The 27,460-nt window shown below is 42.9% G+C and overlaps 1 protein-coding gene across 2 annotated transcripts in view; it reads left to right on the top strand.

Moving 5' to 3' along the window:
* Window positions 1-22,749, top strand: part of adam11 (ADAM metallopeptidase domain 11) — a 145,282-nt gene extending 122,533 nt beyond the window's left edge. Inside the window, exons 23-27 of one of the 2 annotated variants that reach the window (XM_055657337.1) lie at window positions 1,891-2,059; window positions 5,481-5,598; window positions 14,324-14,414; window positions 18,630-18,647; window positions 19,689-22,749. In XM_055657337.1, the coding sequence (XP_055513312.1) occupies window positions 1,891-2,059; window positions 5,481-5,598; window positions 14,324-14,414; window positions 18,630-18,647; window positions 19,689-19,704 (412 nt within the window). In that variant the 3' untranslated portion in view covers window positions 19,705-22,749. Of the gene's footprint in view, window positions 1-1,890; window positions 2,060-5,480; window positions 5,599-14,323; window positions 14,415-18,629 lie in introns of both variants that reach the window. The other variant, XM_055657336.1, reaches the window with a different exon arrangement.
* The last annotated feature ends 4,711 nt before the right edge of the window (window positions 22,750-27,460 follow it).

Here is a 27,460-nt window from a genome sequence, read left to right as displayed (position 1 = left end):
AGGACCCAGGCAGTCATTCCAGGTGCGACAGAGGTTCACCTGTGCCTCCTCCAACCTCATCTATTGCATCCGCTGCTCTAGATATCAGCTGATCTACATCGGTGAGACCAAGCTGGCTGCTCTTGAAAAGGAGGCGCAGTCATCTTTCTTACAGTTTGGCTTTCTTCCCAACCAATTGTTCAAGTGCTTTTGATTGCAACATGCACCTTAATTTAGTTCAACAAAGAAACTGACAAGTTACTAAAGAACCAGCCTGGCGATCGTTTCGCCGAACACCTCGGCTCGGTCTGCATCAACCAACCTGATCTCCCTGTGGCTCAGCACTTCAACTCCCCCTCCCATTCTAAATCTGACCTTTCTGTCCTGGGCCTCCTCCATGGCCAGAGTGAGCACCACCGGAAATTGGAGGGGCAGTACCTTGCATTCCGCTTGGGCAGTCTGCACCACAGCGGCTTGAACATTTGACTTCTCCAATTTTCAGTAGCCCTTGCTGTCTCCTCCCCTTCTCAGCTCTCCCTCAGCCCTCGGGCTGCTCCTCTTCCTTTCTTCTTTCCGCCCCCCCACCCTGCATCAGTCTGAAGAAGCGTTTCGGCCCGAAACGTTGCCTATTTCCTCCGCTCCATTGATGCTGCCTCACCCGCTGAGTTTCTCCAGCATTTTTGTCTATCTTCGATTTTTCCAGCATCTGCAGTTCTTTCTTAAACAGAGTAATGATGCTGCTTTCACAGGGTCTTAGCATTATTTATACTTAGCTGTGACAACTATGATTGATTGATCAGGACAATGAGAAAGAATGCAATGCATGGACAGAGTTTGGCTTTGATGCCTTGCTTCTTATTAGCTCAATTGCTATCATACTGGCCAGTGTTTAGTGGATTTGAGTCTGGTTTGTAGCCACCAGAAATCTATGTTTGAAACAGTATGGAATGTCGTTTTCAAGAGCCTGTCCCACTTAGGCGACTTTTTAGGCGAGTGCAGATCGCCACATGGTCGCCACATGTTCGCTGGTGGTCTCAGGTGAGTCTCCTTCATGGTCGTGAGGAGTTCCCGCATTCTAGGAACTAGTCGCGGCCTCAGTATGGTGGCCGCAAATTTTTCAACATGGTTTTTCAAATTGGTCGCCATGGAGAAAATCAATCATCCTGTAGTCGTAGATACAGTTGTAGTGGGGTCGCCATGTAGTTGTTGGTAGTCGAGGTAGTCGTATGTAGTTATAGTTAATCGCCTTTGCTGACCGGATATTTTCATTGGCTCATTGGAGAAAAAAAACGTAAGCACGAGTTTTCAGAACCAAGGATAACCGACCGGTAATGTTAAATGCCCGCCACACTTCACAGCTGTGTATCTCTGGCTTATTAAAAGTTGGCTGGCTTCTTAAAAGTGTCTCCACTCCTTCTCCCCCCCCTTCTCCCCCCCCCCCCCCCCCCCCCCCCCCCCCCCCCCCCCCCCCCATTTAAAGGACTTACCGTACATTGTGCTAGCCGTCTTAACCTTCCTGTTCATCACAGTGTGTGTCTGTATCACCTTGGCTGTGCACCGTGTGAATTTCAGACAGCACTCCCCCCACTTTCCTTGGCCCTCGCCTTTGCGATGTGTGTGTGTTCCACTCTGACAGTCACCGTTCCAGTTCCCGGTTTTTCAGGCGACTGCCGGGAACTTGACAGTCGCCGGCAGTCCGCTGAAAAATCGCCTAAGTGGGACAGGCCCTTAAAAGTGTTTGCAAAGAATCACTAATGCCTGAGTCAGATTAGGAGAAATGTGATATTTTCTCTTGAAGTCTAATCTTTATTTACTACAGTCAAAGTGTAGACTTTACTACAAAGGGCGCAGAGGAGCAGTGTGTGATGTTGATTAAATTGAGCATTGATAGGTCTATCGCATCATTCCCAGGGGCGGTCACGTCGAATTGGATGATGGCACCAGACTTGGTTATGTGGAAGATGGCACTGCCTGTGGACCCGACATGATGTGTCTTGACCACAAATGCCTACCAATACAAGCCTTCAACCTCAGCTCTTGCCCACAGAGTGCAAATGGGGAAATCTGTTTCAACCACGGGGTGAGTTCATTTCAAGCAAATGGTAAATATATTGCACGTTTGAATTTGAAAACTGATACAAGTAGAGATTAAAAATGAAGATACAAGTAGAGATTAAATATGAAGATATACTCAAAAGCAACAAAACCATTAACAGAGCTGCTGCCTCACCGCATCAGAGACCCGGGTTTGACCTTTTTGACCACCCTATCTACCTGTGAAACCACTTTCAGAGAACTATATCCCTGCACACCTAGATCCCTTTACTCGCAAACACTCCCTATGGCACTGCCATTCACTAGGGCTTGCCCTTGTTAGACATTCTAAAGGGCAACACCTTGCACTTATCTATATCAAACTCAGCCGATCTTCCCAACTGATCGAGATCCTGCTGCAATTCTTAATAACCATCCTTGCTATCTACGATGCTGCTCACTTTGTGTCACCTGTAAACTTGTCCATTCTCATACAAATCGTTGCTATAACGATCTGAACCCAGAACAGTACAGCACAAGCCATTTGACCCACAATGTCTGTGCCGACCATTAAGCCAAGACCATCTCTTACCTGCCTGTGCATAATCCATATTCCACATTTTCGTGCCTACCCAAAAGCCTCTTAAATGCTACTCTCATATCTGAGACAACACATTTTAGGCACTCACTACCCTCTGTGTAAACAATTGTCCTGTAAACCTCCTTCAAACTTTGCCCCCTCTCACCTTAAAGCTATGCCCCCATGTATTTGATTTTTCATTCTGGGGAAAAAGGTTCAGACTGTCTATATTATCTATGCCTCTCATCATTGTATATACTTCTCACAGGTCTCCCCACAACCTCTGGCGTTCCAGAGTAAGCAACCAATCTGTACAACCTCTATCCAGGTTAAAACTCATATCCAGTGACTTTTATTGGGCACAGGAGGGATCTGGAGGAGGATAAGCCATAATCCTTGGCGCCGTGTGTGTCATTCTCCTGCATTCTTAGTGTCTGCAGATTAACTGACAAGTGGAAAGGTGTAACGTGAGGGTTGAACAGGCTTTTCTGTTACGATGGAGTTGTCCACTAACGCGACCACATGTCAAGCAAGCAGGCTCACTTAAGGGCCTGTCCCACCAGCATGCGACTGCATGCAGCGAGGGCGACCTAACGCGGTCGCTTGAGCTGTACGGCCTCGCGGGGCCGGTCCCACTTTGATCGCCAGAGCCGTATGGAGTTATGCGAGGCTGGTCCGGCCATCGCGCGGGGCTCCGAAAAACTGACAATGTCCAAAAATCCCGCGCGGCAAGGCCTGTCGATGGGCATACGCAGTGTCTCAACACCGTTCGCAGCGTCTTGACATCGTACACAGCGGCTTGACGGCGTACGCCTAGCACGTGGTTTTGCGCGATGATGTCACCGCCCAGCGTGCCGTTGCGTGATGACGTAACCGCCCGACGCCGTGCGTTGTCCAAATTCAGTCGGCCCGCTTCCTTCCCAGCTGATTGGTGAGTATGATGTCGGGACCAGCCCCGCACAGCTCCAGACGGCACCGCGGTTGGAAGTGGGACCGGCCCCGCGAGGCCGTACGCCTGAAGCCACCACGTTTGGTAGCGCTCGCCGCTGCAGTCGCATGCTGGTGGGACTGGCCCTTTAGGAAAACAATTAGGTGCTTGGGAAAATAATGAGGCTCACTTAGAAGAATCAGTAAACCACGAGGCCTCTGATCCACAGCTGCAAGGACACGAGCGTGAAGATAAGATAAACTTTTCTTTCTCAGAGACATCTGAGGCTAGCTCGGTGCTGTTATAACAAATGACCTTTACTTTCATCGCTGAGAAGAGCAGCTGGTTCCAAAAACATGGTCCATGGTTGATAGTAGATTAGAGAAGAAGTGCCAACTTATTGATTATATAAATGCGTGCCATGAATTAACTCACGGACTTCCCCTCAAACTGTGATTCTGGAGCAGCAACAGGTCCCACAGACTTTAGGATACAGCTGCCATAAGAAGGAATTCCTGACAAGATTTGTGAGCTTTTACACTTGAAGGACGTGCTAGACTCTGTTTATTTGCTGCCTGCTGCTGTTAAAATGCAGTTGTATTGCTTTTGTGTCGTTGTTTACATAAATGTTTCATTCCTATCAGCTTTATATTGTCTGAGTTCTTCCTCCATTATTGATCCAAATTCTCGAAACCTGCACATATCTCATTACAGAGTTGGTTTAATTCCTTCAGTTAGTTCAAAAGTACCACGTAATTTTATCCTCTTCATCTTTTTATTGCCAAATGCAATCGAAAATACATTTTAGTTAGCATTGTAGCCACCAATAATGCTGTTATGGGATCAGTGGCCTGACGTACTCACACTTATCTGGTCTAAATGGAGTTGGTGACTATGTAATTAATAGCCTGTAATTCAGATATCATTCTGGTAAACCTTCTCCACACCATCTCCAATGTCTCCACATCCTTCCTATAATGCGGTGACCAGAACTTCACACACGAAGTTGAATACTCTAAATGCAACCAAACTAGACTCTTACAAAGCAGTAACTTGACTTCCTGACTCTTATACCCGGTGCCCCAACCAATGCGGGCAAGCATACCAAACGCCTTCTGCTGCGGACAGGAAGGCACTACAACGGGTGGTGAAAACCGCGCAACACATCATCGGTGCCCCGCTCCCTGCCATGGATGCCCTCCACCGAAAACGGTGTCTGAGACGGGCTGGGAAGATCATCAAAGACCCCTCACACCCCAACCATGGACTGTTTGCCCTCCTCCCATCAGGGAGGCGGTACAGGAGCCTCAGGTCACGTAATAGTAGGATGAGGAACAGCTTCCACAATAATACAATCACATTGCTGAACTCGGAGTCCCGCCGATAGATTTATCCGGTCCCTCCATCCCCATTGTTTAATTACACTGTATTTTTTGATTATTCTGTATCTTCTCTCTTTCTATTTTTTTTATTTGTTTATGCACAACTACTACGGACTGACGCAAAACTGCATTTCGTTGTCCTCATACTTATATTTGTACGATAACATTAAAGTTGAATTGAATTGAATTTAGCACAAAATCTACTTGTGCTGCGACTTTGGACTTGGATCACAAGATCCCTCTGTACATCGGATCACGATCCCTCTGCTGTTCAGGCTTTTGCCATTAACTATGTACCCTGCATTCCATCAACACGGACTGAGGAATAGGGTTTCCAACAGTCAATCAGAACCCTGACTCTGAAATATTATGGAAAGCTTTTACAGCAAAGCTTCCAGTTCTCAAGAGATTTGGTTCTGAACTACAAAGTATGAGTCAACATGTTGATTTATTTGTTAAATCAAGGTGTTGATAATTGGAAATGTGATATAAATGTATATAATTTATACAGACAAGGAAATTGTTCTAAATGGGTGTACGGTTTGTAATGGCTGAATGCTTTGTGTTTTGCTTGTAGGTGTGCAGTAATGAGGCACAATGTATATGTGTCCGTGACTGGACAGGGAAAGACTGCAGCGTCTTTGACCCATTTCCAGATCCAACTCCAGCAGAGGATAAAGAAGGACAGTACAAGGGTCTGTATGCAACATAATCCATTCTCAAATACCTGCTTGTTCATTAAAAATGGTCACACTATAGCCAGCATACTGATTTAAATATACGTCGGGACCAGTTCCTCTTCATAATTTAAAGTCCATTCAGTGAAAGGTTACAGTAATTTAATGGCAATGGCACCTACAGACTTCTACAGTAAACATCTCTCATAAAGAGTGGTAGAGACACGCAGCACGGAAACAGGCCCTTCGGCCCAACTTGTCCACGCTGACAGGCTGCTGCTTCTAAGCTAGTCCTACAGCCCTCTCAACCTTTTCCTCTCCATGTACCTGTCCAATTGTCTTTTAAATGTTGTTATTGTACTTGCCTCAACTACCTCCTCTGACAGCTCGTTCCAAATACCCGGTGCCCAGAGTGAAAAAGTTACCCCTCGTGTTCCTATTAAATCTGTCCCCTCTCACCTTAAATCTATGGCTGTTAGATCTTAATTCCTACTCTGGCTTTTCTTCTTATCGAGTCCACACACAAGATTAGACGTAATTCAGCCAGAGCCGAACACACTTCTCGGCATCTGCATACAATGGTGTCTGTTTTGTTGCTTCTTGTGCTTCTCGTGCGTGGTGGTGGAACGATTGGCAGAAACAGGGCCGTGACGTGAACACTCTCTCCTTGACCCCTTCCTACTCTGGGTAAAATACACTGTGCGTTCACACTATCAATTCCCCTCATGATTGTATACACCTCCATAAGATCACCCCTCAGCCTTATGCACTCCCACATATAAAGAGATAAACTATTATTTACATTTTCAAAATACAAATAACTAGGAATATAAATGTCTTCAACAAAATATTAATTTGTTTCATTTTGATTCATTATCAAATCAACAGAAACCACCAGGTGGGTTTAATGTTGTTTGTTCCTTGGGGAAAAATGCAAATAACCTGTCTTTGATGGTTTCACTAAGCAATTATAAAAATTACGGTTTAGTGAACAATGAAAAAGATCAAACTGAGAAAGAGAAAGAAAAATAGATTGTCTTTAAAAAAAATGTTGGTGCAAAAGTTGTGTACTTGTGTAAAGTACTTGTAATTTAGAAATGTTTAAGAAAGAACTGCAGATGCTGGAAAATCGAAGGTAGACAAAAATACTGGAGAAACTCACCAGGTGAGGCAGCATCTATGGAGCGAAGGAATAGGCGACGTTTCGGGTCGAGACCCTTCTTCAGACTGATGTGGGGTGGGGTGGCAGGAAAAAGAACGGAAGAGGCGGAGACAGTAGGGTGTGGGAGAGCTGGGAAGGGGAGGGGAAGGAGGGAGAAATCAAGGACTACCTGAAATTGGAGAAGTCAATGTTCATACCGCTGGGGTGTAAACTACCCAAGCAAAATATGAGGTGCTGTTCCTCCAATTTGCGGTGGGACTCACTCTGGCCATGGAGGAAGCCCAGGAAAGAAAGGTCGATTTCGTGGAGTTGAAGTAGCAATGTTACAAAATTTTGAGATTTAAAAAAATCAAGTCTGCAATTTATCCCATCAAATAAAGCATAACAATAAGTTTAATTTGACACCAAATTCACTTTCATATCTCAAGTATTAAAAAAGTTATGGCCATTTTCATACTCGAAAATTAGCATCTTGTTCCCTATTGATTTTCAATGGACATTACAAAAAAGCTGTGATCTTGGATAGTCAAAAGCCCATTTCTTAAGGAAAGATTAACATTTTTAAATAGCCTAAGTCCAAAGATTATTCACAAATAATTCACAATATAACATGATTTTTATATCTAATTTACATTAATTTATAGGCCAAATGGAAGGAATTTAGTGTTCAATTGCTGTAAATAAATGCCCATTTAAATCGGCTTTCTAGTGGGTTCATGTGAACGCGCTGGTTTAGAACGTTCACATCGCGCTGGATTAGTGCCCTCAAATGCCGAGAAAAATACTGCGGGATATAAAAAGCCCAAAATGAACTACTCGCTATAGATAATTTTATATACAGGGTTATATACATGCCCCATTTAATGTAAAAATAAGGTACATACCTTTAATTGTTTGCTTTATAAAACCCTGGGGCTGCGAGAGGTTGCGGAATGAGAGAGTAATTTTAAAACTATTATAACTATATTATCGAGGCCTATAAAACTAATAATACCTTTTGCGACCGGGTCTTGCAGCGATTTTTCGTTAATGATTTACTAGGCTGAACATCTGCGATTAGAACAGCCTAGTAAAAATCGCGTTTTAAACCCGCCCCCTCCAAACAGCACCAAAATCGCGGACATGGCTTTGGGCAGATTCCCAATGACGATTCAGGTAGGTTTTGTAACATACCTAGTTGAAGTGCTGAGCCACTGGGAGATCAGGTTGGTTATTGCGAACTGAGCAGAGGTTTTGGGCGATGCTATAGCCAAGCCTGCGCTATATTAACCTATAATCCTGTACGTCTTTGGAGAATGGGAGGAAACCAGAGCACCCAGAGAAAACCCAGGCAGTCACAGGGAGAATGTACAAATTCCATACAGACAGCACCCGTAGTCAGGATCAAACCCGGGTCTCTAGCACAGCAAGGCAGCAACTCTACCACTGTGCCACTCGTTGGAACACAGGGAGTGGGTCTAAAGACTTGGTTTCTTGGTCAGAGGAGCCCAAACCAGTTTTAGGTTTAAGTTTAGGTTTATTATTGTCACTTTACTGATGTACAATGACATGTTTTAATTTGCATTATATCCAATCAGATCAGATAACACTATACTTAAATACGATCAAATCATAGTCAAGTACGATAGATAGAGCAGAGGGGAAGATACAGAGTGCAGAATATAGTTCTCAGCATTGTAGCGTTCCAGTTTCATAGACAAAGTCCAATGTCCACAATGTGGTAGAGATGAATTGGATAGTACCCTGGGCTATGGAAGGGCCATTCAGAAGCCTGATGACAGAGGGGAAGAAGCTGTTCCTGAGTCTGGTGGTACACATAGAAACATAGAAAAATAGGTGCAGGAGTAGGCCATTAGGCCCTTCGAGCCAGCACCGCCATTCAATATGATCATGGCTAATCATCTAAAATCAGTACCCCGTTCCTGCTTTTTCCCCATATCCCTTATTTCCTTAAACCCTAAGAGTTAAATGTACCTCCACTGCCTTCTATGGCAGAGAATTCCACAGATTCACAACTCTCTGATTGAAAAAGTTTTTCCTCATCTCAGTCCTAAATGGCTTACCCCTTATTCCTAAACTGTGACCACTGGTTCTGGACACCCCCCAACATTGGGAACATTTTTCCTGCATCTAGCCTGTCCAATCCTTTAAGAATTGTATATGTTTCTATGAGATCTCCTCTCATTCTTCTAAATTCCAGTGAATACAAACTCTGTCGACCCATTCTTTCATCATATGTCAGTCCCTCCATCCCAGGAATCAACCTGGTGAATCTACGCTACACTCCCTCAATAAAAAATAATGTCCTTCCTCAAATTAGGAGAATAAAATGGCACACAATACTCCAGGTGCGGTCTCACCAGGGTCCTGTACAACTGCAGTAGGATCTCCTTGTTCCAAAACTCAAATCGTAATGAAGGCCAACATGCTTTCTTCACTGCCTGCTGTACCTGCATGCTTACTTTCAATGACTGATGTACAAGCACACCCAGATCTCGTTGCACCTCCCCTTTTCCTAATCTGACACCATTCCGATAATAATCTTCCTTCCTGTTCTTTCCACCAAAGTGGATAACCTCACATTTCTATAAAGTTATACTGCATCTGCCATGCATTTGCGCACTCACCCAACCTTTCCAAGTCATGCTGCAGCCTCATAGCATCCTCCTCGCAGCTCACACTGCCACCCAGCTTTGTGTCATCTGCAAACTTGGAAATGTCACATTTAATTCCCTCGTCTAAATCGTTAAGAAGGCTAATCCATGCGTGTCCTTCATCCTCTGGGAAGAGTGCTCCCTAGAATGGAGAAGCAAGTTATCCACAAACTAAATTTTAGGAATTTGGTTTTAACAAGGTGTTGCATATCTTTCATTCATTGTTCTTTATCTCTCCACATCACCCTCTATATCTCTGGTAAGGTTTCCCTTATCCCTAACCAGTCTGAAGAAAGGTCTCGACCTGAAACGCCACCCATTCCTTCTCTCCAGAGATGCTGCCTGTCCCTCTGAGTTACTTCAGCTTTTTGTGTCTATCGTCACCCATGCCTGATTCTGTCTGTGTGCTAACTTGTAGCCACATTCTTTTGATCAGCTTCACCTCAGGACCATCCCAAGTGATAGTAGATATCTGCCACATCACGCAGTTTGCAGACAGACTCAGAACGTGAGTCATGATGTCTACTCCGTGGGAGGGATCTTCTGTTACTCCTCCATCAGGAGGAAGCAGCAAATGGTTCTCCACTCCCATTACCCAGTGCAACAAGTCTATGTTTAAGTCTATGTCTATGAAGATTTGAGTATAGGAGCAGGGAGGTTCTACTGCAGTTGTACAGGGTCTTGGTGAGACCACACCTGGAGTATTGCGTACAGTTTTGGTCTCCAAATCTGAGGAAGGACATTATTGCCATAGAGGGAGTGCAGAGACGGTTCACCAGACTGATTCCTGGGATGTCAGGACTGTCTTATGAAGAAAAGACTGGATAGACTTGGTTTATACTCTCTAGAATTTAGGAGATTGAGAGGGGATCTTATAGAAACTTACAAAATTCTTAAGGGGTTGGACAGGCTAGATGCAGGAAGATTGTTCCCGATGTTCGGGAAGTCCAGGACAAGGGGTCACAGCTTAAGGATAAGGGGGAAATCCCTTAAAACCGAGATGAGAAGAACTTTTTTCACACAGAGAGTGGTGAATCTCTGGAACTCTCTGCCACAGAGGGTAGTTGAGGCCAGTTCATTGGCTATATTTAAGATGGAGTTAGATGTGGCTCTTGTGGCTAAGGGGATCAGGGGGTATGGAGAGAAGGCAGGTACGGGATACTGAGTTGGATGATCAGCCATGATCATATTGAATGGTGGTGCAGGCTCGAAGGGCCGAATGGCCTACTCCTGCACCTAATTTCTATGTTTCTATGGCAAAAACCCAAGATAAAATGTGAAGTGGAATGAGTACCCAACAATGGTCATCTCCAGCGAAAGGAAACACAACCACTTCCCTTGAGGAGTGGATAGCATCCCCCATTACCATTGCTATTGTCTATACCATCAACATCCGAGGGGGGGGTTATCATTGACTGGAAAGTGAGCAAGACTGGCCACATTGACTAGATTCAGAAGAATATGCCAGAGACTGCTGAGACTTCAGAAGGATCTCAACCCAAGAGGGCTGCTGAAGGATGATCTATAGTTGCCTCAATGTCTGCAGCTTTAGAGCCAGTGAAGCGACATCTATCCAATTGAGCAAAAAACACTCATTGCATTGAAATCCTCAGTCAAACATCCAAATTATTCGCTGCAGTCCAACATTGAAACAATGTCTATGGTGTTGCAAGCATCAAATGGATGGGAACTTTTTATCTGTGCTTCCTTCGTGTGATAGGAGTAGAATTAGGCCATTCGGCCCATTGAGTCTACTCTGCCATTCAATCATGGCTGATCTATCTTTGCCTCTCGACCCCATTCTCCTGCCTTCTCCCCATAATCCCTGACACCTGTAGTAATCCTTCCTCCTCGGTAAAATCTTCTACTTTATCCACCTATCACTTGCCGGGCTTTAGTCCCACTCCAACCTATTTTTCTACTTTCTCTCCTGACTACAATCAACCTGAAGAAGGGTCCTAACCTGAAACATTGCACATCGATTCCCTCCATTGAAGCTGCCTGACCCGCTGAGCTCCTCTAGCACATTGTGTTTTGCACAGTCTGAGACTGAGAAGTCTAGTCTGTTCCCCAACATGAACACAATGTGGGAAATGATATCATCTTGTGTAACACTAATGTGGAAATCTTGTCAGAGTCATAAGTTTATTTCAATTCTGAAGTGCCTAGTTAAGCTATAGTGACCGAAAATACTATAACCGTCCAAATTGCTTCACTCCAAAGAGTGTTCAATTGCATAAGTTTGAAGCTGCATTATGCAATTAAATGTGGAGACAACTATCCAAAGACTGCGTTACCCTCCAATGAAGGACCAGTAAGATGTAGTCGGCTATATAACATAAATATGACAGGATGTTGTCAAGCAGTGCCATTCAAAAGGGAAATAAGATTCAGAATGTAGAACATAGAAGAGTACAGATCTGGAACAGGCGCTTTGTCCAACCATGCCAGTGCTGACCATGATGCCAAAATAAATTAATTCCATCTGCCTTCACATGGTCTGTATCTCATTATTCCTTGCCTGTTCATACCTCTGATTAAATACCACTGCTATCATATTTTATTGATTCTATAGTATAGGAGTTGGATATAGAAGTTGGGTGGCCATGTTGCAGTTGTATAAGACATTGGTGAGACCACATTTAGAATATTGTGTTCAGTTCGGGGCACCATGTTACAGGAAAGATATTGTCAAGCTTGAAAGGGTTCAGAAAAGATTTACTATGATGTTGCCAGGACTAGAGGGTGTGACCTGTAGGGAGAGGTTGTGTAGGCTGGGTCTTTATTCCTTGGAGTGCAGGAGGATGAGGGGTGATCTTATAGAGGTGTAGAAAATCATAAGAGGAATAGATCGGGTAGATGCACAAAGTCTATTGGCCAGGGTAGGGGAATCGAGGACCAGAGGACATAGGTTCAAGGTGAAGGGGAAAAGATTCAATAGGAATCCGAGGGGTAGCGTTTTCTCACAAAGGATGGTGGATGAATAGAACAAGCTGCCAGAGGAGGTAGTTGAGGCTGGGACTATCCCATCGTTTAAGAAACAGTTAGGCAGGTACATTGATAGGACAGGTTTGGAGGGATATGGACCAAACACAGGCAAGTGGGACTACTGTAGCTGGGACATTGTTGGCCGGTGTGGGCAAGTTGGGCCGAAGGGCCTGTTTCCACACTGTATCACTCCATGACTCTACCACCCTCCTCAGGAAGCGCGTTCCAGGCATCCATCTATCTATCTTGCAAACCCTTTGAAATTCCCCCCCTATCATTTTAAATGTATTCCCTCCAGTATTTGACATTTCTACTCTAGGAAATAAAAATAGACATATATATTATCTATGCCTCTCATAATTTTATATACTCCTATCAAGTTTCCCTTCAGTTTCCGATGTTCCAGAGAAAACAATCCCAGTTTGTTCAGCTTCCTCTTATAACTAATAAACTGTAGTTCATGCAACATCCTAGTGAATCTCTTCTGCACCCTGCCCTTAGCCTCCATATTTAGTTTAGTTTAGTTTAGAGATATATGGCAGAAACAGATCCTTCAGTCCACCATGTGAGTGCCAACCAGCGAGCCTCACAGACTAACATTATCCTACACACACACACACACACACATGCTAAGGACAGTTTACGATTTTACTGAAGCCAATTAACCAACAAATCTACACAACTTTGGAATGTGAGAGGAAACCTGAGCACCCAGAGAAAACCCACGCAGGTCACAGGGAGAACGTTGAAACTCCACAGCAGACAGCATTCGTAGTCAGGTTCGAACCCAGGTCTCTGGCGCGGTGAGGCAGCAACTCTACCGCTGCGCCAAGATGTTGCCCATCTTATCTTATAGTATTCCAAATGTGAGCTAACCAAAGTCTCCTGTAGTGGCAATATGACTTCCCAATTTTTATAGTCAATGCCCCGATCCACAAAGGCAAGTATGCCATACATGATCTTAGTCATTCCAGCTACTCAAGTTGCTACTTTCAGAGAGTTATGGGCTTCAACCTCAAAATCCTTTTGTTCATCAATATTTCTAAAGTTCCTGACAATTACTCTATTCTTTCTATTTGTCTCCAAAAATGCATCACCTCACACTTGTCTGAATTAAACTCCATCTGCCATTTCCCCGCACACATTTCCAACTGATCTAAATCCTGCGTTATCCTTCGACCAGCTTCCTCCATACCCACGACAACTAACAGTAAGGAAATATGAAGTCTGTTGGAGTGTACAGATTTCGAGTGGGTGATGAATTGCATTCATGATAAACAGGTTGAGTTGTAGGACCAGAGGAAGAGATATTCCTCTTTGGCGTCAGTACAAAGTAATCAAAAAGAATTGATAACAATTGAACAATGTTTAATGGGAAAGAAAGCTGGATTGCTGATACAATGAGTTGCTTATTCACAAATGATCACTTTGCCCGGTTGGTAAAGCAGAATTTCACTTTGTCTTTTTTTAGTTACTAAAAAAAAATACACCAGCAATCCTGTGGTACATTTGTTTGTTTCAAATGGTGGAAGACCTCAGTGGAACAGACCTCAGTAATGCTCTAAGAAATGTGACTGATGTCCCTGAAACATTGATTGGATTTTTTCCTCGTTACATCCATGCCGCAGAATTAAATTTAGTAGAGACACAATTCACGAGCTGAATTTGCAAGCCGATGATCTTTGCTCACAAGTCTCTCAGTCTATTCATTGGTTGTCATTTGGCTACAGTGTCTTTAAGCTTGAACGTTTGTGCTTTTTCTTTCCACAGTCTTCCAAAGAAAAAATTTGGTGCCAAATAGGACATGTTATTTAATTCAAAACATCCGGGCCCACATTAAGCGATACGTGAAGATGTAATAGAGATGTCTCTGAAAAGTTAGTGCTTTGATTCTGACATGTGTATTCCCATGGTTTCATTCCCCTCCCCTTTGTCACAGGTCCTAGTGGTACCAATATCATTATAGGGTCCATCGCAGGCGGCATCCTAGTGGCTGCCATTGTCCTAGGGGGTACAGGATGGGGATTTAAGTAAGCGACAAGCATGCCTCTTCCTGACTGCTTCCTACTTTACTCCATTCAGAAGTTAACACCCAAATGCTTCTTGTGCTTAGATTCTGCAGTAGATACAATGATTTTGCAAAGATTGGGCAAGAAATGAAAGCAGGATTTCAATTACATTCTCAGCTTAGGATCCACGGGGTCATGTGCATGTAATAATTACATTTACAAGCAATCTAAAGCCAAATTTCCCTTCAGCTCACAACCAGGATGAGATCTACCATTCCCTGAAGAGGATTGCTTTCGACTTTAATTGGTATTAATTGATTCCTGCCATTACAGGGATTTCTTATTCCTGAAGCTTTATTCAGGAAGGGTGTAGTTAAAAATGTCCTACGCCCACTGTGCAATAAAGTGACACCAAGAGAAAATGTAATGTTTTAATTATTTTATTCAGACAATTGCAAAGATTTGGCCATTTTACTGCCAAAACAAAAGGTTCAAATTATGTTAAAGGAAACTTGCCAAAGATCAATGAGAAATGAATAAATTGGATTGCCTAAAACGAAGGACAGCTAGGGATTGGCTTTGCTTTGGTGTACAGTAAAATTAGATGCTGCCCGTCACACTCAGTGTCATGATTCCCAGATGCCTGACAGTGTGGCATCTATGGCTGTCAGGACATTTCCTCTTACTATTGCTTCAATTTGGCTTTTTGAGGCAAGGATGAATCTTGGCTTGAACAGATAGATCTGGACAGACAAAAAAAAAGACATCTGTTTACAATTATTTTGTGTCTACAGCAGAATTTTTAGCATCCTTTGAAAAATTATTAGTGCAACTATATTTGCATGGAATTGAACTGTTGCTTTCACATTTATTGAAATGTATCCGATTTCTACCTGACTTTTTTTTTTTTTTAATTTTATTTTTATTAGAAGTACGGTAAATTACAATACTACACAACACATATATCTTAATACATTTTTTGTACTGCTTCATTTTTTTTTTGAGCTTTAAGAAAAAGATAGAAGTAAAGAAAGTAAAGAAAGTGCGCAAGAGTCGTGAAGTGCAAGAGTGTTGGGAAAAGAAAGCCCCTTAGGACAGAAGTTAGAGAAGGAAGTAAAGTGAGAAAGTAGACCCTAGAAAAGAAAGAAAAAGAAAATAGGAACAATCGCTCTATTATAACATTAAACTCCGCAGAAAGGGGACTACCAACCAAGTCTGTTTTTGTAGTTTTACCTCCCGTTATCAGGTCCTGGTACCATTTATTTATTTATTTATTTATTAAAATTACTATTGCACCTGATTTCTACCTGACTTTAACAGGAAAGTGTTTCTGTCCATCTGCTGTCACCAGTCTCATGTAGGTGGTATGAATTTCAGATTGGGGAAGTGCTCCCACAGGAGGATTTGTGAGTTACTGCAGTCCCTTTTATAGATAATATACGCTGCAACCATGTTGTGTCAATGGATAGTTCAGACAGTGAATAGGGTTGGAATTAACATCACCTGCTTGATGTTGGGCTTCTTGCGTGTCGTTGGAGCTACAGTCATCCAGCCAAGTGATCGTTTCTTTAGTCTTCTTTAGTCAGAGGGTAGTTAATCTGTGGAACTCATTGCCACAGAGGATATTTTTACAGCAGAGATAGACAAGTTCTTGATTAGAACAGATGTCAAGGATTATGGGGGAGGGGAAGACAGGAAAATTGGATTAGGAGGCAGAGATCAGCCACGATTGAATGGCAAAGTAGACTCGATGGGCCGAATGGCCTAATTCTACTCCTATGACTTGTGAAGAGGACAATCACACTCCTGCCTTGTGCACATAGATGGTGGAAAGGCTTTATCAGGTCTGATTTGTAAAGAACTATCTTCCTCAATGAAATAAAACATCTTATCAAATGTCATTTATTATTCTTTATATATTTTTGAAAGATTAATCGAATTTTACATTTCAATGTATAATGATTGAAAGAGATAAACAACTGGTAAACCCATAGTACAAAGTAGGTTTCTCCAAAAATTGGTTCTACTCAGTCCATGACTTTACTTCAGACTAGACTTTAGACTTTACTGATACAGCATGGAAACAGGCCCTTCAGTCCACTGAGCCCACGCCGACCAGCGATCACCCCATGCACTAGCGCTATCCTATACACTAGAGACAATTTACAATTTTACCGAAGCCAATTAACATACAAACCTGTACATTTTTAGAGTGTGGGAAGAAACCGGAGCACCCGGAGAAAGCACATGCGGTCACAGGGAGAAGGCTCAAACTCCATACAGACAGCACCCGTAGTCAGGATCGAACCCGCTGTAAGGCAGCAACAGTTGCACCACTATGCCGGCCCTTGATGAAATAAATTATTTAAACTACTACCGTGCACTAGGCATGGCAAAATGAAATTTACAAACATTCCCTTTACAAGTTTGTCTCGTGTATTTAGAAAGCTTCATCCTTTCTACCTCATTCTAATTGATCTGTGAGTTGTTTGACACTTAGATAGTAGAATTTTGAAGTGTTGAGCATTTCTTGATCTGCTTATTTCAGTATGCTGATTTGAAATTGTGTTTGTATGTTCTCCCTGTGACCGGGTGGGATTTCTCCGAGATCTTCAGTTTCCTCCCACACTTCCACAGACGTAGAGATTTGTAGGTTAATCGGCTTGGTATAAATGTAAATTTCTTCCTAGTATGCAGGATAGTGCTAGTGTATGGGGATCGCTGGTCGGTGCGGACTCAGTGGGCCGAAGGGCCTGTTACTGCACTGTATCTCTAAACTAAACTAAATACTTTCAAAGCACTGTTTGCCCTACATGAAGCCAGACTCAAGGGAGGTGAAACCTTTGGTGTGTTTCTCTTCATTGTGACTTGTGGTCATTCACAAATCCTTTCTAATTATCCTGATATTGGCTTCTAGCTGTGGTTTGTTTCTGCAATGATTTTTTATTGGGAAGCAGCTTTCAAATGACAAGTTAATAGTTTTAGACTCTAAAAAAACAACTTTGCAGAAGCTACGTAAAAATGTCAGTATAAAACAGTGAATACTTGATGTAGGATTTATCTTGGATCAGTGAAATATAAAGAGTGCATGATGTGCTGTCATTACACTGCATGAACTTGTCCTGTTGGGCCTGATTTTTCATACAAGCCAAATGAAAACGACTATCTCATCCTAATCCCAGATTATAAATAAGTCTCGCTATTATATATTATAATCTAAACAAGTAAATTGGATTTTAGTCCTTACCCCGATTCACATGTTATTTTACTTTTACTTAGTTTAGTGTAGATTAGTTTAGTTTATTGTCACCTGTACCAAGGTGTCATATTTACAATGAAAAGCTTTTGCTGCGTGCTAACCAGTCCGCGGAAAGACTACACATGATTACAATCGAGCAATAATGTGAATAACGTTTAGTGCAAGATAAAGTCCAGTAGGTTCTGATTAGAGATAGTCCGAAGGTCTCCAAAGAGGTAGATAGTAGCTCACGATTGCTCTCTAGTTGTTAGACGGTTCAGTTGCCTGATTCATGTCCTTTGAAAAGGAGTTAAAGATCATTTCTAAATTTATTGTGCCACAATTTTAAAATTCAAATCATTACATACTGTCTAGATTCACTCAGTATCTAAAAGAGCAAAGGTTCTGCTTTCTAACCTCAAAGGATTTTATTTTAAATAAGAACAATGATGATTATTTTTCTTGAGAGCTGAAAATGGAACAAAATCTTCCCGTAACAAAGCATTTTCCAAACATAGTGATTGGGACTGGAAGGAAATAGTCATGAAGTTATGGGTACTGTAATTGCTTAGTTATTTTGCTTTGAGTAAAGGCACTTTTTAAACAATGTGCCAAGGTTCCTGAAAAGAGCAAAAAATACAATTTGTGGAATTCATTCCCACAGATGGTTGTGGAGGCCAAGTCAATAGATATTTTTAAAGCAGTGATAGACAGAGAAGGCAGGAGAATGGGGTTAGGAGGGAGAGATAGATCAGCCATGATTGAATGGGCGGAGTAGATTTGATGGGCCAAATGGACTAATTATGACCAAATATTTACATGATTACATTTTCATCTTCAAGAATTTGCAACTGATGGGTGACACTAATTTAAGTGCGTTCACATTTGGTTATGTGATGTTAATCAGGTCTTGTTTGATTATTGCATGTTCTGTGATCTTTCTTTTTAATGACAAGGAAACTAAACACATTTTATTTTATTATTTTCACCTCGGAAAGGAACATCCGGAGAGGAAGGTATGATGCTGCACAACAAGGAGCAATTTAATCACCGCGTAATGTTCTTGCTACTGCTTTGCATCCGCAAGCTTATTATTGCCATTTCATTTACTGCTCAAAAATACATTGTAATTGGTCTGAAGAAGAGTCCCAATCAAAAACGTCACCTACCCATGTTCTCCAGAGATGCTGCCTGACCTGCTGAGTTATTTCCACATTTTGTATCTTTTTTTTTTTGATTGGTTCATTTAATTAATCAATGAACAATATCTACATTTAATAGTTTGTATCTACTGAGAAATTGTTTTGGGGTTAAAACGTAATGATACTCAAAGGAGTTCTCTGATATTGAAAAGGGAATAAGTGAACTGAAGGATCTATTGAAAAGGTGCGGGACAAAAGATATGCTTAAAACATCTTAAATGGAGTGCCATGGGTTTAGCAGGGCAGGGGCATTGGGTATAGAGCCTTCTTGGGGATATTTTTATTTGCAATTGTGTGAAGGAGAGTTCTTTGAACTTTTCTTTGAATATAATGTAGCGTTTAAAAACCACTCAAAACAAAAATCGCTCCAGTGAAAGGATTACAGTTTTACAAAGAAAACATTGCTTTGCCTTGCCACGGGACATGTCATGTATTTTTAATGGGCAGCTCTCTGCAACAATCGACTATTATGTGCCCGTGAAGAACCCTTTTGTTGTGAGCCAGGGACGATTCAAACAATTGTGTTCTTTCCAGTATCTATAGTCTTAAATACTAACCACTAATCCTTGATTTTTGTCTGTGCGGCATGGTAGCATAGTTTTTGCTTGGTATTTTATTTGCAACTCGTTTCATTGCTCTTTTGAAGTGGAACTACATATTTGAGCCATAGTCTCAGATCTGAATTCTCCCACTGCCATTGTGTATCGTTTCATATCATTTCATTCCATTGTTACACCAACTCTCACTGCAACATTAAGTTATTTCTTTTGCTTCCAAGTTGCTATGCCTTTGCCCTGTTTCTCTAGCTGTGCTATGAGTTATCTATCTGTGCAATATTTGACTTCTTTCTTGCAGATCTGGAGGAGCATAAACTATCTTCCGTCTGTAGAATATACACTCTCTGCTCCAGTAAAACCATTGTCCACCAATGCTCAAGGTGATGAACTTTAACTTTCTGATGTTGCTGTTGAACACAGCCAGGTAATACTGGGAGAATCCAACATTCCAGAAACTAAAGGAAGTTGAACTGTAATTTGAAAGAAAAGCTGAAGAGAAACTTCTGAAATATAGTGAAATCTAGCGTCTACTTTTTAATCAACGGTTACATTTTTATCCTGTTTACAACTTGGGATTCAAATGGCAAAAGGTCAAGTGTGGGGCGAGATTGATTGCCATTTTGAAAATGTACAATCCAATGGCAAAATAAGCCAGTTTTGGGTTTAATAACCATTCTGGATCTTGTAGCAGTATTCTTGTGGCCATAGTTGGTGACATGAATACAATTATGTTTAAAATAAGGCTGAGTGCAGATCACTCTGACCACTAAGATGGTATAGTCACGAACAACGATATGTTGTCACAGTGCAAATGTCTAAACTGTGAATATTTAACCCACAGATATCCAAACCTTAATTCTCTATTATGCTTCCATTCCCTACTTCCTGGTTTGTCCTTCTCCCAATGTTGTTAGTTTGAAGAATTCAAAGCGGCTTTATTAGCATGAGTAGTGAATAAATCCGTAACTACGTATGAGATATCTACTGGGAAAATAACTTTAAATGGACTTAGCAAGATACCAGCCAAGATGACTTATCTAAGCATATTTAGGCACCGATTTAAAACACATGAGGAAAGTAGTATGGTGTGGACTGTACTCAATTCTGTTTTCTCAATTCTCAGTTAAGCAAAACCTAAAAGAGAATTAAAAAGTAAAATGCAAGTAGTTTTTTAACTTTCACATGTTAATAAAGTTAACAGCAAGTTTGAAGCCCGCGTCAGTTGGTGTTAGGGTTCCAGAGTTACCTTACTGTGAGCCGAAAGGTTTCAGATGTTATATCGCCTTCCAATATATTACCAGGCCTCCGGTCTGACAGGAACCCAACAGGTCCCACTTGGACTTATACATTCAATATCTGAAGAGTGTCATGTTTGAATGGCCTTTACTGTAGTTTGAAACCAGGACAATCCCCATCCACTCTGTTTCCAAAATGTTTGGTTGGCCAAAGGAATCTGTTCAGAAAAATCATGAAAAGAACCTTGCAGAATGCAGTCAATGCAGGAATTAAATATTTTTCTAGATCCATTTAGTGTAAGCTAAGGGCGTTCAACATTTGTAACTGCTATCCTTCACATGATTGAAACAGCATTGACATTATATTGTTCAGATTGGTTTTTAGGAAGTAAAATTTAAAACTTTAGGCTTAAAGTATGGAATTTAAAGAACATGAGAATATACCAAAGGACATGGGATATTATTTGCCAAGCTTGTTTCCAAAAGTAGGTGATCATTGAGTCATAGAGTGACACAGTGTGGAAACAGGACCTTCGGCCTAACTTGCCCACACCAGCTAACATGTCCCAGCTACAGCTAGATGAAAATGCTGGAGAGGCAGCATCTATGGAACGAAAGAAATAGGTAACGTTTCGGGTCAAACCCCTTCTTCAGACTGGTGTGAGGGTGGGGGGGGCGGAAGGAAGAAAGGAAGAGGTAGAGCCAGAGGGCTGAGAAGGGGAGGAGAAAGTAAGGACTACCTGAAATGTTCATACCGCTGGGGTGCAAACTGCCCAAGCAAAATATGAGGTGCTGCACCTCCAATTTACGGTGGTCCTCACTCTGGCCATGGAGGAGGCCCAGGACAGAAAGGTCGGATTCGGAATGGGAGGGGGGAGTTGAAGTGCTGAACCACCGGGAGATCAGGTTGGTTATTGCAAACCGAGCGGAGGTGTTTGGCGAAGCGATCGCCAAGCCTACGCTTGGTCTCACCGATGTAGAGCAACTGACATCTAGAGCAGTGGATGCAATAGATGAGGTTGGAGGAGGTGCAGGTGAACCTCTGCCACACCTGGAAAGACTGCTTGGATCCTTGAATGGAGTCAAGGGGGGAGGTAAAGCGACAAGTGTAGCATTTCCTGCGGTTTCATGACAAGTGTAGCATTTCTTGTGTCCCAGCTACACTAGTCGCACCTGCCCGCGTTTGGTCCATATCCCTCCAAACCTGTCCCATCCATATAGGGGATGTAATGATTCATGATTATAAATCATAGAATCTGCTACTATCAATTCTCATTGTTATGAACTGATGAAGGACAATAAAATGTTCCTGATCGAAAATATATTTTACTTTGGTTCCAAATCATACAAAGCCTCAATCATCACCAACAACAAACCTTGTGTAAAAAACAATTGTCGAGTTGAAGAAGAAATATCAGTCATTCTTGAAATAATTAACTTTTTGCCAAAGTGTTCTTCCTATCCTTACAGTATAGCATCACCATAACTATCCATATCAGCATGAAGGAAGCATTAACGTTAATTATGTTGTGGAACAGCTGGAAATTGTAAATTCCACAACCATTGTGGCATGAATAACCCCCAACTGAAACTGCAGGATGAACTTTAAAAAATTGCAGTAAGTTGTAGATGGGGTGGACAAAGATTAAGTAATATTCAAATTTTAAGAGTAATAATATCCTAGTTGATGGGCATCTTTGCTTCAAGAGGAGAAAGCTATTTAAACTGCATTAGCATATCATTTCTATTTAAAAGCATTTTATACCTCTTACTGGCACTGTTGCTTAGTGCTTGTGGTCAGAAACCAACCTCTGTCCTTCCTCAGCCTTCCCTGTTCAATGAGGATCAGGTCGCATTGAAGGCCTGCAGAAGACACTACTTTTCCAAGTACCTGGGCTGAGGGAGAGCAGCAGTCCCAACACTCAGCCCCATCTGACTTGGGTCAGGTTCCACTGGCTGGAAGGAATGTCTCCATGATACCTCTGCCCAACATTGTTCATACCAGTCCCAACATGTATTCCTACCTTCAGTTACCACAGCTGTCTCTCCACCCAGACCAGAGCTCAGGAATATCAAGAATCAGTACATATGGGGGCGGGGGTGGAGAGAGTGGATGGGGGAAGAGTGGGGTAGAAGAGAGAGTGTGTAAGGAAGGGGGGGGAGGAAGGGGGGGGAGACCAGGAGGGAAGGGAGGAGAGAGGGGGGAGGGAGTGGGAGGGAGGGGAAGAGAGGGAGGGGGGGGAAGGGGGAGGGAGAGAGTGGGAGGGAGGGGGAGAGGAGGGAGGGAGTGGGAGGAGGAGGAGGGAGGGGAGAGTGGGAGGGAGGGGAGGGGGGAGAGAGAGAGAGAGAGAGGGGGAGAGAGGGGAGAGAGAGAGAGAGGGGAGCGGGAGAGAGAGTGGGAGAGAGAGGGGAGGGAGGGGGCGGAGGGAGAATGGGAGGGAGGGGAAGAGAGAGTGGGAGGGAGGGGAAGAGAGAGTAAGAGGGAGGGGAAGAGAGAGTGGGAGGGAGGGGAAGAGAGAGTGGGAGGGGGAGAGAGATTGCCCAGCAGTGAGCAGGTTAAAAATCTGCACTCATGACTCAGGTCAAAAAATTGCAGCGGGGCCTAACATAAAATCATCACCGTCCAAAAGCAATGCCAACTGTGGTAGGGCATATTGCTAAGTGTTTATTACCCAGGTGGAATATGAGAGAGAATACTTTACAGGGAAATAAGTAAGAGAATAGAATTGATGGGACTGTCCTTGATGGGCCGAATAGCCTCCTTCCATATATTAAGAAAATACGAGAAATATAAAAATGCAATTGGGAAAGGATTAAAGCAACACTGTCGGCACTGGACATGGTTTAGAAAATATGTCACCCCTTAATTAAGGGCAGCACAGTGGCGCAGCTGGTAGTGCTGCTGCTTCACAGCGCCAGAGACCCGGGTTCAATCCCGTCCTGAATTGCTGCCTGTGTGGGTTTTACACATTCTCCCTGTGACCGCGTGGGTTTCCTCCGGCTGCTCCAGTTTCCTCCCACATCCCACATATGTGTGGAATTGAAAGTTAATTGGCCTCTGTGAATTGCCCCCAGTTTGAAACCTACACGGTGACAGAAAGTACATGCAAACTCCACACAGACAGCACTCGAGGTCCGGATTGAACCTGGGTCTCTGGTGCTGTGGTTATACCATCTGCACCACTATGCCGCCTTTTTGCGATCAGAAACATGAAGCGTATATAATAGCCTAATGAAAAGAATAAAGGGACATAATAACAAATATATTGAAATTCAAAAAATGAATAACTTGCGAAAGATTGACACGTCAATACTTGTCCATCATATCTTTCTCTCCGATCAAATGAACCAAAGATAATAGAGTTTGTACTATTGTAAAATAACAGGAAACGTGGGATTAATTGCTGCTCTCATTGAGTGTGAGATGGGTGGAATATATGATTGGGCTCACAGCAAACCATGCCTATTTACTCAGTAAATGCTTTGGAACAGCAGATGAAACCAAAATTACTCCAGAAATCCCAGTCACTTCTCCCATCTATATTACTAAAAGTCTGATCTTGGCCGCTTTTGGCCCACTGTGCTGCGATTTCCGAGAGAATGCCGCCACCTACAGCCGCCATTTTTGGCCACTTCGCTCAGAGCCCACGTCTGCTTTCCTGGACCAGAGGATTTTTCCCATCAATGAAAAATCAGAGCCATATTAATGTTTTTTTTTTAAATCACCATTCTCTCTGCTGCCCCTGCTGGAGGGAGGGGGTGGGACTATAAAACCAGGAAGTGGTGTACCTCACTCAGTCTCTGCAAGATGGAGGTCACATCTCTCTGAGCTCTGAATAACACTGAACACGTGTCTACTCAACTGTTCGTGCCCTTAATGTGGTTTGAAGTAAAAAGGCACTGCCTGCAAATGGTTGTTTGGGTGGTTTGGGTTGAAGTAAAAAGGCACTCTCTCTCTCTCTCCCCTCCTATCTCTCCCCACATCTCCCTCTCCCCTCCCCCTCCCCCTCCCCCCCCTCTACTTTCCCTCCCTCCCCTCCCCCCTCTCTCCCTCTCTCCACTCCTCTCGCTCTCTCTCTCTCTCTCTCTCTCTCTCTCTCTCTCCCCTCTCCCCCTCTCTCTCTCCCCCACTCTCTCCCCTCTCCCACTCTCTCTCTCCCCTCCTCTCTCTCCCCCCCCCCCTCTTCCCTCCACCCCTCCCTCCCCCTCCCCTCCACTCACCCCCCTCTCAGCACCCACTCTCTCTCTTAACCCTCTCACCTCTCACCCCCTCTCTCCTCCCCTCGTCTCTCTCTCCTCTCCCCTCCTTCTCTCCCTCTTCCCCCACCCCCTCCCTTCCCCCCCTCTCCCTCCCCCCTCCTCCCCTCTCCTCCCCCACCCCCCCCCCCCTCTCCCTCTTGCCCCTCTCTCTATGTCTCTGTCTCTCTCTCTGTCTCTGCCCCTTCTTTCTCTGTCTCTGCCTCACTCTCTACCCCCCTCCCCCCTCTAGATGTGACTGCAAGTTGGGGGCTATGCATCAGTAGATAGGGTAGTTATGGGGTAAAATGAGCAAATTAATAATATTAATATAATATCTAGGGGGGTAATTAGTGTGTGTGCGGAGGGGGGGATAGTTAGTGGGTGTGACGCTGCATGCCGCCCCCGCCCCACCCACAACCGCACGTTGGGGGAACAGACCCAAAGGGTCTGCACTTGGTGTAGTTGAGAATCATTTTTACAAATCAATCTCTGTGAGAGATGCATCTAACAGGGGAGTTACCTGGTCATCTCCACACTGGCTGTTAAGAACATCATAATTTAATGCACTACTTCCATTTTATTTGTCACTCCATGTAAATATCTTCAGAGAGATCACCTTCAAAAAATTAATTTCAAATCCTGTCATCAATGGAAGGCTAGATTCAAAATATTGATAATCTGTACATAACCTTAAAAAAAGAATTAAATATCTTTACATCTAAAGTTGTATTACTACAGAACTAAATACAAAAAGGAAAATTATACATTGATCCCCATATAAGAGGATCTTCTTATACATTAGTAAGAATACCAAACATGGCCAGTTTTGGATGTAAGGACGTATAAAATAGATCATGATTTAATTCACTTGTTTTTTTTAAGAATAACTGGTCAGGTATAAAAAATAACCTTTTGGTAGACAAAAATGCTGGAGAAGCACAGCGGGTGATGCAGCATCTATGGAGCGAAGGAAATAGGCAAAGTTTCGGGTCGAGACAGTGTGAAGAATGGTCTCGACCTGAAATGTTGCCTATTTCCTTCGCTCCATAGATGCTGCCTCACCCACTGAGTTTCTCCCGCATTTTTGTCTACTTTCGATTTTCCAGCATCTGCAGTTCCTTCTTAAAAACTAACCTTTTGGTATTTAACGATATGATCTTTCATCAAATAATGCTACAGTTTTTAGCTGATTATTTATGTTAAACTTAACATTACAGCACTTTGAATCTTCAATGGGATCTCGTTCATGTCTTGTACAATGTTGTCTAAGGCTTAAAAATGACTGCAAACTTTTGCTTCCTCAGCTGGTTAATCAAAATTTATCCTCAAAAATTAAAACAAATGTTTCACTTCACACAACTTAATACAATTCAAGTAATTCCCTAGTGCATTTTGTCAGGAGTTGCAGAAAGCACCAGTAAGTGTTTTGTTTGCTCCGATTCCTGGTGAATGGACAGTATCAGAATCTTTATTGATAGGTTCTTGCCCCAGCAGAAGGATGCACTGCTTTCCATCTCACGCAGTCTAAATAGCCTAGGGAGTACCGAGGATGGGCATCTGACTGCCCACTGCAAGACCATAGAGGCACCTCATGTTTTATGTGCGTTTGTTTTATGCATTTTTAAAATAACGCGCTTGTTACTTCAATAGCTCGATAAAAGTTTGATTAACACTCATATTTTTGGAATAACCCGTTCAAATTTACTGCTGACAACGTGGTTGCATATATGTATAGGAAGGAGATGCTGGTTGGAGAAGTGTGAGGAGCAACTCAGCAGGTCAGGCAGTATCTCTGGAGAAACGGAATAGGTGATGTTTCAGGTCGGACTGAAGAAGGGTACCAACCCGAAACGTCATCTATTCCTTTTCTCCAGAGATGCTGCTGACCCACTTTGGTTGCGTATATATGTTTAATTTACGTGTTTCTGAATCAGGCGCTACTTTTCAAGCGAGCAAACCACACGTAAAACACGAGGTGCCCCCACTTGGAAGCTCAGAAGCTTAAACATGGGAAATAAAAATGAGTTGCTCTCGTGATGCACGTCAGCAGCATAAAATGAGCCAAGGCATCTTCAGTGAATGCTGGAAAAAGAAATGAAGATTCAAAATCCTTAATAAAAATGAATGTATTTGTGACAGCAGAATGTTAATGATAAGAATGGGCGCAGATACAAAGGGTTTACTGTAAACGTCCATGTTATAAGACACATGGTGCTGTAATTAAGCTGTGCAGATTTATACAATGATTTTAACACAGCATTTGGTGTTTGCTGTGGCCTTTTCGATTTCTTTAACTAGATGAAGTCCATATATGTACAAACTGCACTCATTACTACTGTGGATAATAGCGGTCACATTACATCTGATTTCAAGTTCAAGATTTCACATTTCACGTTCCCGTCACATTTTCCAAACACACTTGAACACCTCACTCATTGCCTTGGAAACCTGCAAAACCTCCACCTGCAATACACTGGACCCAACAAGGTGCTGCCTCTGTGAGATAGATACTCTGGGGATACCAATGGAAGAAATGCATCTAGTCCCATCCACATCTAGTCTGTTCAGGTAGCGCATGTTGGTCACAATTCTGGTG

This window comes from Leucoraja erinacea, chromosome 27 (genome assembly GCF_028641065.1).
Source record: "Leucoraja erinacea ecotype New England chromosome 27, Leri_hhj_1, whole genome shotgun sequence".
Classification (NCBI taxonomy): Eukaryota; Metazoa; Chordata; class Chondrichthyes; order Rajiformes; family Rajidae; genus Leucoraja; species Leucoraja erinaceus.
The sequence above is the reverse complement of the archived record's forward strand: the minus strand, read 5'-3'. Positions and strand labels throughout refer to the sequence as shown.